This window comes from Lichenostomus cassidix, chromosome 22 (assembly GCF_008360975.1).
Source record: "Lichenostomus cassidix isolate B80296 chromosome 22, HeHo_3.0, whole genome shotgun sequence".
Lineage (NCBI taxonomy): Eukaryota > Metazoa > Chordata > Aves > Passeriformes > Meliphagidae > Lichenostomus > Lichenostomus cassidix.
The window spans coordinates 2,592,353-2,608,990 of record NC_139502.1 but is presented as its reverse complement, the minus strand read 5'-3'; the positions used below and the strand labels follow the sequence as shown (position 1 = coordinate 2,608,990).

Sequence of the window (16,638 nt, the reverse complement as noted above, 5' to 3'; positions counted from 1 at the left end):
GTGGTTCCAAGATTTCTCCTTTCTCTCAGGCATCACTCCACACTTGAAGGCCATGAAAAGAGCACAGAGAACTTCAAAAGCTTCCACAGGGATTGGCCTGGGAACCTCGAGGGACTGGGATGGAGAAAAACCTCCATTTGCAGCCCTGGATGTCAACTCAAACCCAAACACAAGAATTACCAACACATCCAAGGGGAAGGGCTGATCAGGCACAGGAGGACAGGAAATCACGTGCCACCAGCCAGCCCTGTCCCTCTCAGGTCACTGGAGATGGCTTTTGCCTCTCAGGCTTTTTCCACTGGCTGGCAGCTCTGGATTTGCATCCTTATCGCCAAGGGTTGGCTTCTCACTTTCAATTCATGGCCTGAAGCTGTCTCAGGGGTGCTGGAGAGGAAGAGGAACAGGGCTGCAGCTTTGGCAAGGGGGATTTGGGATGGTTTGGTGTGCTTGGGATTAGAAAAATTGGGTTTTTTCCCTAAATGCGAAGAGCTTTGATCCTATACAATCACTCTGGTGAGGGAAACGGGGATTTAAAAAAAACCCTGTATTTGTCAAATAAACATCTCCCCTGGCTGCATGAGCAGCAGACACTTCCTCTCCTCGTGGCTGTGGTAAGGTGACATCATGTTCTGAGGCAGAAGTTGTCACCAACACCCCCCAACCACCACCACTTCCACTACGACACCAGGAGTCCCCATCCTGTCCCCATCCTGTCGGTGCCTGGTGATTTTTGCCTTTTTATATACCCTTTTATACATTTTTATACCCTTTTCCTATTTTCTCTACCCTTTATGCACTCTCTGTACCCTTAGCCTGCATGCTTGTGATTTTTGTAATTTGATATTTTAGCTTAGTTTTTGAGGTCCTGCAAGGCAGAAAGACCAAATATTCACAGTAAGAGACAGAGAGCTCTGTGCTATCAAAAATTCGAGGTTTCAACCTTGGTTGAAACTTCCTCTCTGGAATATATTTTGTAAACTGAGCTTTAGCCTCATTTAGGGGAGAGGAATTAAAATAGGGGGACAATTACTTCATTTATTAAGTTTCTTACTGGGAAATTTTAGACAGATAAACTAATTTTCAAAGTCCATAAAATTGTATCTGCATTATACAGTGAGTGTGCACCTGGGTGTGTTCCACCTTTGCAGAGCTGTGCACCTCAAATCCTATTAAACACCAAAATAAAACCCTTTTACCCCTTTTTTCCTGTCTCTGCCTCATATTTCCACCAACCCACAGGCAACACTGTCCCCACTCTGCCAACTGCCACACAACTGAAGCATGGAAATGAGGTCTGAATCACCCAAAAATCACCCCAAAACATCCCTGTGTTTATGGGGAAAGCCTAAATCACCCCAAAACATCCCTGTGTTTATGGGGAAAGCCCAAATCACCCCAAAACATCCCTGTGTTTATGGGAAAAGCCCAAATCACCCCAAAACATCCCTGTGTTTATGGGAAAAGCCCAAATCACCCCAAAACATCCCTGTGTTTATGGGAAAAGCCTAAATCACCCCAAAACGTCCCTGTGTTTATGGGAAAAGCCTAAATCACCCCAAAACATCCCTGTGTTTATGGGAAAACCCAAATCACCCCAAAACATCCCTGTGTTTATGGAAAAAGCCCAAAATCACCCCAAAACATCCCTGTGTTTATGGGAAATGAGGTCTGAATCACCCCAAAATCACCCCAAAACATCCCTGTGTTTATGGGAAAAGCCCAAATCACCCCAAAACCTCCCTGTGTTTATGGGGAAACCAGGTGGGATGTGGTGTGGAGCTCAGCAGAAGCTGTTGGCCACCAAAGCCCAGAGATCCAGCAGCACCTTCAGGGATTTCCGGACCACATTTGCCCACTGCTCTGCTTTCCCCACTGCAGAGCTGACATTGCTGCAAATCAGCCTGAAATCATTACCCTGTGGGAGGTCCTAACCTCATTATCCCACGTTAAACACACTCCTGTGGCTTATTCCCCAGCCTGGTTTCCAGATCCAGGAGGAATTTGAGATTTGGGGCACAAAGCAGCACTCCTGAGCTGCCCACCCCAAGGGAGACACCCAGCCTGGTGTTCCCAAATTGTTTTGGGAAAATCCTGCACACAACATCTGCCTTTTGGGTTTTTTCTATGCATGAAGATTTTAGTGAAAACTGTGGCTTTCTACACCTCAGCCTGATTTCCTGTCTCAAACGTGGTGTTAGAGGGAAATTCTTTGCTCAGAGGGTGGGGAGGGATGGGATGGAATTCCCAGAGGAGCTGTGGCTGCCCCTGGATCCCTGGAGTGTCCAAGGCCAGCCTGGAGAACCCTGGGATGGTGGGAGATGTCCCTGCCATGGCTGGGGTGGGATGGGATGAGCTTTAAGGTCCTTCCAAACCCAAACCATTCTGGGATTCTGTCAGAAAAGCACCTAAAAGCAGCTCTTCAGAATGAGCTTTAAGGTCTTTTCCCACCCAAACCACTCCACGATCCCACAAACTGCCCCTGGATCCAGGCAGGAGAGCTCCATGGGTTGCTCCATGCAGTTGCCACCTTCCCCTTCATCACACTGTTGGCATTGCAAAAGGACTGACAGCTTCAGAATCCCAAACTCTGCTCCTTCCACAGCCTAATTCTGCATTCAAATCTACATTTTTCTCAGCTGTGCCATGAAGAATTTACAACACTTTCCCCAGGAGTCTCTGCCCATCAGGCTGAGAAGTCCTTTGTAGTCCTTTGTAGAAGTCCTTTCATCAGTGGCTGAACTCTTCTCCTGGACACTGATAAGATAATTTCCTGAGAAATCCCATCTGAAGTACACAAAAACCTGCTGAGAAGTGTCAATAACTGACACCCGCTCTGCAATGAGATTTTTGAGGCAATATTGGGTATTTGAACAGAGAATACTCTTGCACAGCCCCCAGCTGCTGAACCAGCCCTGCCTGGCTTTTCCAGGAGTCTGGAATCTCCATACACCCACGAAAATCCCCAATTTGGGGTCACAAACTCCTCAGTTTGGGAGATTCTCCCTTTCCCTGCACCAACCCAGAGCTGTGCAATAACTCTGATTCTCAGGATCTCCTTCCCCTGCCAGGGAATTTCATTCACATGTAAAACACCACCAGCAAGTCCCCCAGACTCCAGAAATATTCCAATATTCCAGAAATACCCCAATTCCAGAAATACTCCAGAAATATCCAGGCTGCTCATACAGAGCTGCTTCCAGGCATGAAAGCAATCTGCTGGAAGTGGCCAGAACTTCCCAAAGCTGAGCCCTTTTTGGTGGCCTCTGAAAGACCAACCAAAGCATTTCCCAAATAATATTTGCATGGGAAATCTAAAAGTTCCTCCTGTTACTTCAAACAGGAAGGCAAAAGCACTTTTCCCTGGATGGGCACAGGAATTATCTCAGGGATTATCTCCTCGCTTCTCAGGCATTCTCATATTTCCTCTCCACAAAAATAATCACTTTTTCCTGATGATATGAGGCTCTAGGTGAGCTGAATTAATCTGAATTAAAACCACCTCCCATCAGGGATGGACAGGATGGAGAAAGGGAATGACATTCCCATTGTCCCAGAGGTGCTTCCAGCACTAAATTCAGTGTACCAAGGGAAGGAAAGAGTTCTCCCAGGAGCAATAATTCCCAAAAGTCCATCCCTGCATTCCCTGCAAACGCACAGAGCAACAACTGGCAGCTCCTGGGTGTGATTCAAGCCTGCCAGACAGGAGGAGCTCATTTGTATTCCTCAAACATTTCTCCCTCTCACCAGAAAGATTTAAAAAAAAAAAAAAATCGGGTTTCTAAGGAACAGATGGGATCTGTGAACTCTGAAAGCATGGGGGGGTGAGGGGAAGAGGGGAAAAAAGGGTTCTGCTGATCAAAGTCACCAAATCTGACTCCACAGATTCCAAATTCACCCCAGTCTGGAATCCTGCAGCTGCTTTCAGCCTTTGTTTCCTTCAAGCTCCACTTGCTCCCCTCCCAGGGCAATTCCAATGTGGAGAGCTGGAAATGTGAAATCTAAAACTGAAAGGTCCTGCCTGACCAGAAAGGACATTTTCTGCTGAGTCAAGCTCAGGAAAAGGCAGAAGCAGCCGAGGGTTGAACAGTCAGGAAGGCAAAAAGTGCAAAAATCTCCCTGCCCAGCCAAGCAGGCCAAGGGAAGAGCCCCAGGCTGCATTTCCTGCTGTTTGTTTTAAGACCTTGTCAAGACTTGAAGGTGATTAAAAAACACTTGATCCAGCAAGGTTTAACACACATGCCCTGAAAACCCAGCACAGGCAGCTGCTGATGTTATATGAAGCGAGGTGGATAATTTAATTCTATTTTTTAAGGTTTTTTTTTTCTCTTTTCCATACGCGGCAGACCTGGAGGAGCCAAGGGTTTCACCTGCACCCTTGAAAACATCATTTTCCAGTGGTGTAAATGGGACACAGCACAGCACAGAGACCCACTGCCTCTCTCCTTCTCTTTTGTGGTATCTCTGAGGCCTGGAACTTGGGGCTGAGAGCACTAGAAAGCAAGAATTTGGCGATTTGGGGGATTTTTCACAAGGATAAGTAGTCATAGGACAAGAGGGCTGGCCTTAAGCTGAAGGAGGGAAGGTTTAAATGAGATATTGGGAGGAAATACTTTATTCTAAGGGTGGTGAGGTCTGGAATCCTGGAAACACTTCATCCCTGGAAGTGTTGAAGGCCAGGCTGGACAGAATTTGGAACCACCTGGGATAGTGGGAAGTGTCCCTGACCATGCAGGGGTGGCACTGGATGTCCTTTAAGGTCCTTTCAACCCCAAACCACTCCAATTCTAAACCACTTCTAAACCCCAAACCATTCTAATTCTGTTAGAAAAGCCCCTAAAAGCAGCTCTTCCAACCCAAAACACAATGGGAAAGCAGTAGCACCCCAATCCCCAGCATTCCATGGAATAAGAGGCTTTAAATGCTACTGCAGCAACAGACAACATGGGTTAATTCTGAAATAAATCCCTTTCTGGATGCACTGGAAAATCTAGGTCAGCCACATGTGCACTGTCAGAGCTGCTGCCACTCCAGCTCTGGGGTGTTCACACCTAAAGCAGCCTCCAGCACGGGTGGAATTGCCTCCCAATTTCCTCCATTCTGGGGAGAATTTCCTCCCTCCTCTCTGGAATTGTCTCCCTCTCCTCCTTCCTGCACGGGGAGAGGTTGGAGCACAATGGGGCAAAATGGACACAGAAAGGGATCCTTCAATGTTTTTTGAGAAATCAGTGCTGGCAGAGGAGGATAGGAGAGGAGGAAAAAGGATGGGAGAGGAGGAAAAAGGATGGGAGGGGAGGAAAAAAGATGGCAGAGGAGGGAAAAGGATGGGAAAAGGGGCAGAAGGATGGGAAAAGGGGCAGAAGGATAACACAAGAGGCAAAAGGATGGCAGAAGGGGCAGAAGGATGGCACAGGAGGCACAAGGATGGCACAGGAACAAGGGGAAGGATCCCCAGCAGCTCTGGGGAAGGAAAAGATGGTAAAATAGGGACAAATCCTCTAATTGACTCAAAAACCAGCCAGGCTGGACTGCAGAGGTTTCCCAGGACTGCCAGGCCCGGCGATTTCACCCTTCAGCCCTGCAGGGGGGACAATGGCATGTGACAGTGGGGTTAAACACTGCAGCACCCCACAGAGCTCCTGCAGCACCCCACAGAGCTCCTGCAGCACCCTGAGCCCTCCTGTGCCCCTCCCAGCAGCCTGTTCCTCCCAGGAGCTCATTCCTCACAGAGGTGACAAACAATAGCTGCAGCCTGAGAGGTCAGCAAACCTCTCCAGCACACACAGCAACACTGAGCTCTGCACAGCTGCTCCCTCCTGGGCTCTCTGGCACACCAAGGGCTTGGCAGATGCCCTGAGCCCCTTGGAATCCCCAGCAGGACAATGGGGGATCCCTTCCAGCAGCACTGGGGTGTGGGAGCAGAGCTGAGAGGCTGCAAACCTCGAGCCTGATGGACTTAGAGGGGTTTAAAAGGAGCTCATCACCCCAGGGAACTGCCCAGAGCTGCTGCAGCCCCACTTTCTCGTGGAGGGTTTGAAGGCTGCCCTGAATAAAAGATACAAAGGCAGCAGCAGGAAGCTGGGAGTTGGTGAAGCAGAGAGATTTAGTGAATCAGGGCCAGGGCTGCAGTTTGGGGTGTAAAATGCACTGAGGGGAGTTGGGAGCTGGTGAAGAACAGAGATTTACAGTGAATCAGGGCCAAGGCTGGAATTTGGGGTGCAAAAAGCACTGAGGGGAGCTGGTAAAGCAGAGAGATTTCCAGTGAATCAGGGCTAAGGCTGCAGTTTGGGGTGTAAAAAGGACTAGGGGAGCTGGTAAAGCAGAGAGATTTCCCATGAATCAGGGCTAAGGCTGCAGTTTGGGGTGTATAAAGCACTGAGGGGAGCTGGTGAAGAGATTTCCAGTGAATCAGGGCCAGGGCTGGAGTTTGGGGTGTAAAAAGCACCAAGGGAAGCTGGTGATGCAGAGATTTCCAGTGAATCAGGGCTAAGGCTGCAGTTTGGGGTGTAAAAAGCACCAAGGGGAGCTGGGAGCTGGTGAAGCAGAGAGGTTTACAGTGAATCAGGGCCAGGGCTGCAGCTTGGGGGGTAAGAAACACCGAGGGGAGCTGGGAGCTGGTAAAGTGAAGAGATTTACAGTAAATCAGGGCCAAGACTGGAGTTTGGGGTATAAAAAACACTGAGGAAGCTGGGAGCTGGTGAAGTGAAGAGATTTACAGTGAATAAGGGCCAGAGCTGCAGTTTGGGGTGTAAAAAGCACTGAGGGGAGCTGGGGAGAGGAGGGAAAGGGCTGGAGTTTGGGGCTCTGCATCCCTGTGAGGTGATGCTGTTATCCCTGTCAAGCACAGCAAGGATTTCTCTCATAAAAATCCCCAATAATCTGCGAGCACTTTCACTACATTTGGAGAGAATGAAACATTCTTTGGGGCACAAGAACTGCTGCCAGGAAGAGGAATGAACCCAGAGCCAGGCCAGCCTGTCTGCAGGGCCAGGCCCAGCACAGCTCCTCTTTCATCTCTGGGTGCAAAGAGAAACAAAAGTGGGGTTGGTGCCTGGGAACAATGCAGGGCTGTGTACACACAGCCAGCCCTGGGCACACACTGCAGCTCTGTGGTCGCTGCTCCTGCATGGAAAAAACTCCCTTTTATAATTCCAGCTCGGCCACAAGGCCCTGCCTGAGCACTGCTGTCACCTCCTGCTGTCCCTGCTTCCCTCCTCCTCCTCTCACTATTTGGGCTCCAAAACAGCACAGGACTAACCCTGGCAATGTAAAAGAAAAGCAGCCAGTCAGTTAGAGTGGGATTTGATCTCCACTGGTGAGTTTAAACACCCTCACCCTATCCAAACTCCACTTTCAGTCAGTTAAATTGTGATTTAATCTTCACTAGTGACTTTAAACACCCTCACCCTGTCCAAGCCCCACTTTCATTCAGTTAGTGAGTTTAAACACCCTCACCCTGTCCAAACCCCAATTTCAGCCAGTTAAAGAGTGATTTGATCTCCACTGGTGATTTTAAACACCCTCACCCTGTCCAAACCCCACTTTCAGTCAGTTAAAAAGTTATTTAGTCTCCACTGATGAGTTTAAACCTCCTCACCCTGTCCAAACCCCACTTTCAGTCTGTTAACAAGTTTAAACCTCCTCACCCTGTCCAAACCCCACTTTCAGCCAGTTAGCAAGTTTAAACACCCTCACCCTATTCCAAACCCCAATTTCAGTCAGTTAAAAAGTGATTTAGTCTCCCCTGGTGAGTCTAAACCTCCTCACCCTGTCCAAACCCCACTTTCAGCCAGTTAGTAAGTTTAAACACCCTCACCCTATTCCAAACCCCAATTTCAGTCAGTTAAAGTATGATTTAATCTCCCCTGCTGACTTTAAACCTCCTCACCCTGTCCAAACCCCACTTGAAGCTGAGATGATCACAGACCCTGATCTCCTCTGGGGCAATTCCATCCTGTGCCACGCTCAGATCAAAACCCAGGAGGTGAGGAAGCATTCCTGACTGGAAACATCTCCTCCCAGCAAGGTGGTGATGCTCAGGATGACCTGGCAGACCTCACTTTGAACTGGATTGCAGCTCCAGCCCTGCCCAAGCCCTGCCCTGCTGCCCACGGGGCTCTCTAATAGCAGGCTGAGCAATTAGGAAGCCACCAGCAGCCCTGGTGAGGCTCTCCTTCCTCTCCTGAAGCTCCCCAGCTCCCTCCCCAGCCTGCCCTCCCCGTGTCATTAGGATAAACTGCAGCTCCAGTTCAAAAGGCTGCTGCTTTCCAAGCCACCAGGCCAGAAAAAGCTATAATTTCTCTCACTGTAATTTCTCTCTCTGATTACACCAGCGGTTGGCTGAGTCAACAGAGGCAATGTCAGCAGCAGATTTCACCCAAGGCCAGCAGAGCCAGGGGAGAGGCAGAGCCTGGAGGAGGGCTGAGATGTGGGTGGGTGCATGGAGCTCCCAGGGGGTGGAAAAAAGGGATCAGAGAGCCAGAAAATGCACAGAGTTTAACTTCTGCATGCCTCCCTGCCCTTTTCCAGCTTTTCCAGGGGGTTGGATGGGGATTTCAGCCATCACAGCTCAGCAGGGAGCAAAGCATCACCAGGCTCCATCCTGCTCCTCACAGGGAGTTTTCTTTTTCCTTATGTCTGTAAATATTTATTGTCTTTATGGTTGAATGTCTGAATATCTCAGCAATGGGGAGAGAACACTTCTCTGAGTTAGAGAGGTTGGAGGAGAACTTCCCACTTTAAAATTTCTCCTTTCACAGCTGTGAAAAGGAGCATAATTTGGATTATGGCCATTTAGAGGAGGCTGGTGATTAAACCTGGCCTCAGATTAAGACACCAAAATCATCTCTAAACAACCAAAAAAAATCTCCTTAAGACTGCAGCAAGGACTAATTGGGCTAAACAGGATGATGGGGGCTGGGTTATATCCTGGGGTGTTCACCCAGCTCAGGGTGGGAAAAGAGGGGCTCAGAAACAGGTGTGGAATTGGACTTGGATGACCTTTGTGGGTTCCTTGTTGTGGATTGAATCCTTGTTGTGGATTCCTCCCAGCTGGGGACGTTCTGTGACTGTGAAAAATGCCATTTTTAGCTCCCCAAAACTTTAACCTCTCGTAAAGGGCAACTTCAGACAGAATTCTTTCCCAAAACTCTGGGAGTTCTGCTCTCTTTCCATAGAGAAAGAGAAACAGGAATAAAACAGGAATAAAACAGGAATAAAACAGGAATAAAACAGGAATAAAACAGGAATAAAACAGGAATAAAACAGGAATAAAACAGGTTGGAGCAAATCTAACACTCCTCTCTCCTTCAAAACCCTCTGCAGATCATTCTGGAATTCTCCTTTCAACTCAATGCCCAAACACTGCATTCTGACATTTCCAAAGGGCAACAATCCAAGTTTTTTTTTGGTTTTTTTTTTTTCCCCTGGACCAATGTTATCCCAAAACCCCACGGGGAGGGCAGTTCAGCTGACATCCCCACAGCAATATTGTTTTAAGGTGGGGACAGAGCACAGGACGGTGCTGAACTGTCCCTGCAGAAAAACAAAGATATCAAGAGACGTCATTTCGGGCAAAACCAACTGTGTTTTGTTCCTCCCTGAGCACAGTCAGCTGGAGCCTTGCCTTTGGCACTGCAGAGGGGAGAGACAGAAGGATCATAGCTGGAATTCCTGCTCGGATGGCCTCAGGGGAGCCAGAGGAGGAGGAAATCAGCCCTGAGTGCAGCAGCCTGGGGAGGGCTGAGCAGAGAGAGATCGAGAGGGGAAAAGGTAGATTTGGGACATCAAGCCCTCAGTTCCTCTTCCCTGGGGAGGGGGGAAGCTCTGGATTGGGGCCAGAGCTGCTTCCCACCAGGATAAATCCCCTCTGGTGCCATAAAAAACCAAAAATTGCTCCTTTTGACACCAGGATCTACCTGATTCCCACTCTCTAGAACATCTGGATTGCAGTCAGAGCCGTTTCCCACCAGGATAAATCCCCTCTTGGTGTCATAAAAAAATCACCATTTCTCCATTTGGCACCAGGATCTACCTGATTCCCACTCTCTGGAAGACCTGGATTAGGGCCAGATCTGCTTCCCACCAGGATAAATCCCCTCTGGTGCTATAAAAAAACCAAAATTGCTTCTTTTGACACCAGGATCTACCTGATTCCCACTCTCTAGAAGATCTGGATTGCAGTCAGAGCTGTTTCCCACCAGGATAAATCCCCTCTTGGTGTCATAAAAAATCACCATTTCTCCATTTGGCACCAGGATCTACCTGATTCCCACTCTCTGGAAGATGTGGATTAGGGCCAGATCTGCTTCCCACCAGGATAAATCCCCTCTGGCGCCATAAAAAAATCACAATTTCTCCATTTGACACCAAAACCCACCTGCTTCCCACTCTCTAGAAGACCTGGATTGCAGTCAGATCTGCTTCCCACCAGAATAAACCCCCTCTGGTGCCATAAAAAAATCACAATTGCTGCATTTGACACCAAAACCCACCTGATTCCCACTCTCTGGAAGATCTGGATTGGAGCCAGAGCTGCTTCCCACCAGGATAAATCCCCCTGGTGCCATAAAAAACCCAAAATTGCTCCTTTTGACACCAGGATCTACCTGACTCCTCTCTGGAATCCCTGGTTTGTAGCCAGAGCTGCTTCCCACCAGGATAAATCCCCTCTGGTGCCATTAAAAAAAAAAAAACAATTGCTGCATTTGACACCAAGATCTACCTGATTCCCACTCTCTGGAAGATCTGGATTGCAGTCAGAGCTGCTTCCCACCAGGATAAATCCCCCTGGTGCCATAAAAAAACCAAAATTGCTGCATTTGACACCAAAACCCACCTGATTCCCACCCTCTGGAAGACCTGGATTGCAGTCAGATCTGCTTCCCACCAGGATAAATCCCCTCTAGTGCCACAAAAAAACCAAAATTTCTCCTTCAGACACCAAAACCCACCAGATTCCACCCCTGTGATGCTGCAGGGATGGATTTGGAGGGGAACAAGCAATGAGAAACAATTCCCAAACTCCCTGTGAGCTTCCCCTGGATGTGTCTGACATCAGAATTAAAGGAGCAACACTGAATTTGATCTGAGCTGAAAATGAACTTCACCAGGTGAACTCCTGGCACTGCAGGTTAATGTAAAACTCACCAAAAGCCAGAATTTCACCCCCAGATTTAACAAAACCAACCATCAGTGGAAAACCATCCAAGGTTCTTGTTTTAATTTCGCTGAAAACTGCGTGTAAAATAAATATTTCCCTGCAGTGATTGTAGAGTAAACAGCCCTGAAGTGCCCTCCTGCACAAAAATGTGCAACAAATTGAAGCATGAAACTGAGGAACCTGCTTGTGAGCCCAGAGTGAGGGTTCTGCATCCAGCAGAGGAACAGATGGAGGAAAGGTATTTGTAAATAAATCCTGCAAAGTTTGCTTAAAGCACTAATGAGGAAATTGGGTGTTTTTTTCCTCAAATTTCACATCCAAAAAGGTGATTTTTCTCCCCAAAAAGGAGTGAGGGTTCTGCATCCAGCAGAGGAACGGATGGAGGAAAGGTATTTGTAAATAAATCCTGCAAAGTTTGCTTAAAGCACTGATGAAGAAATTGGATGTTTTTTTCCCCAAATTTCACATCCAAAAAGGTGTTTTTTCTCCCCAAAAAAGAGTGAGGGTTCTGCATCCAGCAGAGGTACAGATGGAGCAAAAGGTATTTGTAAATAAATCCTGCAAAGTTTGCTTAAAGCACTAATGAGGGAATTGGGTGGTTTTTTCCTCAAATTTCACATCCAAAAAGGTGATTTTTCTCCCCAAAAAAGAGTGAGGGTTCTGCATCCAGCAGAGGAACAGATGGAGCAAAAGGTATTTGTAAATAAATCCTGCAAAGTTTGCTTAAAGCACTAATGAGGGAATTGGGTGGTTTTTTCCTCAAATTTCATGTCCAAAAAGGTGGTTTTTCTCCCCAAAAAAGAGTGAGGGTTCTGCCTCGAGCAGAGGTATTTGTAAATAAATCCTGCAAAGTTTGCTTAAAGCACTAATGAGGAAATTGGGTGGGTTTTTTCCTTAAATTTCACATCCAAAAAGGTGTTTTTTTCCCAAAAAAAAAAAGCCTGAGGAGCAGAGACACAGCTGCATACAAATCCATGGGAGAAGCAGACTCCCTTTAAAAAATCCCAGCGTTTAAAATCCAAAAATCCACCAGATAAAAGCCTCATTTCCAGGCTGCAATTTGTGATAACACACACCCAGTTCACTAAATATTTAAGAGAAAAAAAAGATTTTTTATTTAAGACAAAAAAAAAAAAAGGAGAAAAAAGAGAAGAATTTTTTTTCTTTTTTTTTTTTTCTCTATTTAAGAGAAAAAAAAAAACCCACTGTCATCCACCACCACTCCCACCTGCTCTGGGGAAGCCCAAAGGCCACCCAGCCAGAGAGCTTTCCCTGTGGAAAAACTGCAAATGCTGGGATTTTGCTGGGAGGAGCAGCTGAGCTGACAGGGCAGAGGCTCTGAAGGCTAATTTGGATCATCCATCCTGCTCTGCACTCTCCAGTTGGTGATTCCCACCCTGCAGAAATGGCTCTCCATCATCCTATTTAGCCCAATTAGTCCTTGCTGCAGTCTTAGGGAGATTTTTTTGGTTGTTTAGAGATGATTTTGGTGTGTTAATCTGAGGCCAGGTTTAATCACCAGCCTCCTCTAAATGGCCATAATCCAAATTCTGCTCCTTTTCACAGCTGTGAAAGGAGAAATTGTAAAATGGGAAGTTCTCCTCCAACCTCCCTAACTCAGAGAAGTGTTCTCTCACCACTGCTGAGATATTCAGATATTCAACTGATTATTTTCTATCATTATTTCTTCAGCTATGGAAGAAATATTCAGATATTAAAATATTAAACCTCAAATATTGAAGGCAATAAATATTTACAGACATTTCTGAAGCACGAGGCTCTGCTTGTGTCAAATTAGTCAACCAAACCAAAGGGCTACTCCCAAAAAAAAATTTTCCCAAAGCAATTTCTGCTTTTAAAAAGTGCCACTGAGGGGAATGGTGCTGCTGAAAGGTCACCTGCAGGTGACAGAGAATGTTGTTTTGATCTAATTCAACCGAACAGGGAAGAACAAAGAGATAATTCAAGTGTGAACCAGGTGGACTCCTAACAAAGGAACCACCGAGGAAACAAAGTCCATGAACTGAGGCTGAAAATAAAAACAAAAATAAAAAAAAATTTAAAAAAACCACTTTAGTGCTATTGGTTTAAATTGACAGCAAAGATTTGAAGGAGAATTGGGTGTCAGTGTGCACAAAAGGAACATCCACATTGTGTGGGAGGTTCTCTGCAGCCACAACCCTCACACTCGGAAGGGATAACATGAAAAATCATTTCCTGGGTTATTTTAGGATTATTTCTTTGAAGCATCAGAGCAAGACCTACTTGCAGCCTGCTGGCAATCAACCCCAGTCCACCCACCCAGCAGGGATGCAGCACTGCTCCCAGGCAGCCTCTGGGAGAGGAGGATGAGCTCCACATGGGTTTGGTTTGAAGTGAGAGGAGCTGGGCTGAGTCCTGGCTGTGCCTGAGATCTCTTCATGCCCATGGAGTGCAAAACAGCCATTCATTCCTCTTCTGAACCAACTAACTCCATCCCTCTGCACCTCAGCTGTGCAATGGCAACACTCAGAGCACATGAAACACTGGGAATTCTTGGATTTTGGATCATTTCACACCTTTTTCCCTCATTCCTACAGGCAGCACAGCCTGGGACACCACAGGACAGTTTGACACCTGATCAGCTGCCCTGCAACAAAGGGTTGGGTTTTCCCTCTGGCTCAAGCAAAGTCTCCAACACAACTTGTATGTGGAGTTTGGAGATCCTGTGGCCAACACAAGCAGGGACAGATAGCCTGGCAGTCACTCCTGAGGCATTCCAGAGGGGAACACCAGGAGTGTCTAACCCTGCTGGCAGCAGAGCAGCCAGTCTGGCTGCCTTTTTATTTTGAGGTATTTTCACTTCCCAGTTCCTCTCTTCCTCCAGAGGAGGAGATGAGCACGAGCAGAGCCACGTTCACAAAAACCCTGCTGCTGAAGCTGGGCATGTGCAGAGCCTGAAATAAGTGGCCCAGTTTTCCAAGGCACTCCCCCCAGAGCAGTGGGTGTGAGCACACAGTGGACATCTCTCCCCAGACATTGGGGGAAAAGGCACTGAGGCACAGCAAATGGGCATCTGCTGCTCACAGAGGAACAGTGACACTGCTTCCAGACCCAAAAACCCGCTGAGGTCACAGCCCCAGCAAGGGAAATGAGTGAAATGAGTGAAATCCTGCTTTTCCACCCCAATCCCCACAAACTTTCCCCAGCAGCCTGGCCAGACACATCCATCACCCCCTGGTCTGGAACGAGGTGACTCCCCTAGCTCCAGCTGTCACCTGGGAAAGAGAAAATTCCAGCTTTGCAGGAGGAGGAGGAGGAAAGCAGCCACTTACTGATCATGGTGGTGCCTCCAGCCAGCGCAGCCTTGGTCCCTTGGAAGAAATCATCAGCAGATGTCATGCCCTGCTCCGGCATCTGGAACCGAGTGTGGACATCAATCCCGCCGGGAATCACCATCCTGCCGTGAGCCTCGATGGTTTTCACTCCCCCTGGCACGATCAGGTTCTCCCCTATTTGCCTGGGGAGAGAGGGGTTGAGGAGCAGGTCAGGCACACCCAGTGAGCAGCCTGTAAACAAACACCCTGGGCTACCTGGAGCTGTTTTTCCATGGAAAGCAGGACACAGGATTGGCGCTCAGGGGGTTTTATTCTGCCCCTGGGAGAGCTGCAGCGTGGAGAGTGAGGTGTGCAGCTCCTTCAGGGAGTGCTGAAGGAAGGGTTTGGGGAATCACTGCACCAAAAGCAGCTTTACTGGGGCTGGATTTGGTTGAGAGGAGCTCAGCCCTTGATTCGAGCTCTCCAACAGCAATTTAAATGTTCCCATTGCTTTGGGAGCACTGGGAGAGTTTTGGCTTCTCTATTTTCTACCTTCCTCACCTATGTCACCCTGCAAAAACACAAATCCAGGCAGGAATTGGTTACCAAATTCCTGGTAAGACCCTCCAAGGTCTCTCCAGTCCAGCTCCTCACACTTATTTTTAGCAGTGCAGTAGTGGATGACACTCTGCAATTAATTAGCTGTCTCTGGCTGCCTCCCTTAACTTTTAACCTTGATTAACAAAGCACATGTGCTGGCTGTTTAGCCAGAACAGGAAAATTCCTCGCTCCTAACCTCTGCCTTGTCCGTTTTTTCCTAGGAGTAATTTTCCAAAGAAATCTGTAACACATTTCACATGCCAGGAACGCATGTTTCAGCCCTGAAAACACAGGGAGAGGTCTGAACCTCTTCCACTGCAGCCTCATTTTTAACTTTCAGCGGGGGTTGGGTCCATCCTTGCATCACAGCCTCGGAGAAATCAGCCCTGCAAGAGATTTCCAGAGGTCACCCCAGTCCAGCCTCGGAGCCTGAAGCAGAATTAGGAGTGTAAAGATGCTGAACTCTGGATTCAAAATATCTGAAGTCATAACTCAGCTCAACGTTGCAGCGCAGATAACTTCAAACACATGTGTCATCTCAGCGTGGGGCTGCCCACATGGCTAAAATTAACCACATGGAAGTTCCTCCTCGGAGCCAGCAGGCTTTGGGAGCTGTTTCTTTAATTCAATTCTGCTTTTAAAGCTCCTTCATTAACAGGAATCGATTTGGATCGATATAAAGGCGAAATATTCATTTTTCACTGAGATTGAGTAGACCTATCTGAGGTGAATCCACTGCTGCCAATCTGCATTTCTGCACATCCCCAAGCCCACCACGAGGCTTCCCTCCACTCACTTTATCAAGCCATCCTCCATGTAAATGTCTGCATAGAAGGACTGGTCGTCGTTGACGATTTTACCACCTTTGATCAAGAGACGATCGCTCTGCAACGAGAAGGAGCACAAGACGAGACACAAATTATTCCGAGGGAGAGCTGACAGTCTGCAGTGTCACCCCGGAGATGAAAGAGGAAGGGAAAGGCAGCAAGCTCTGCATTATTCACCAGCGCCCGTCAAAACACCAGGCAGATGCTCCGCTTTCAACTGGGGGAGATAAAATGGTTTATTTCATCTGCCGGGCCTTTCATCAGGCTGGTGATCAAAAAAATCAAAAAAATCAGAACGAGGGAAGGAGGTGCCTTTCCAGCGGTCTGCTTTGGCAGCTTCACTCCTACCTGCAGCCTGGAATAAGAACACTTGGAGGGATGTGGAAGAGCCTGATATTTTTTCTTTTATTTTTTTCTTATTTTTTCCTCTGGTCGTATGCAAAAAATTTCCTACATGCACCCACACAGTGGAGTCACCACTTGGCTCAACGTGAGTCAACTGCTGTCAGGGAAATGGCCCAAAAGTCTGTTGCCAGGGGTTACACAACACAAACAAACTCCTTTGGTCCCATTGAGTGATGGTTCGATGCAGTGCATCCTTTCCCCGCCTTTCCCCAGCACCACTGCAGAACCAGATGGAAATAAGAATGTTATTAGCAAATTAGGGTTAAGGGGAGGATTTCCAGAGAGGTCATTAAGATTTGCTCAAATTAGAGGGCAGTTTGGCAGGAACTGGAAGGTCATTATCAAAAGGCAG

At 47.6% G+C, this 16,638-nt stretch overlaps 1 protein-coding gene across 3 annotated transcripts in view; it reads right to left on the bottom strand.

The window, feature by feature from the left end:
- DPYSL2 (dihydropyrimidinase like 2) overlaps positions 1–16,638 on the bottom strand; it is a 68,617-nt gene that overhangs the window by 39,447 nt on the left and 12,532 nt on the right. For all 3 annotated transcript variants that reach the window (XR_014856187.1, XM_085080415.1, XM_085080416.1), the window contains exons 2-3: positions 15,851–15,939; positions 14,473–14,657 (exon numbers count right to left, since the gene is read on the bottom strand). Coding sequence is in view for 2 of the 3 variants with exons in the window: in XM_085080415.1 (XP_084936541.1) it covers positions 14,473–14,657; positions 15,851–15,939 (274 nt within the window). In the remaining variant the exon portion in view is untranslated. The remainder of the gene's footprint in view (positions 1–14,472; positions 14,658–15,850; positions 15,940–16,638) is intronic.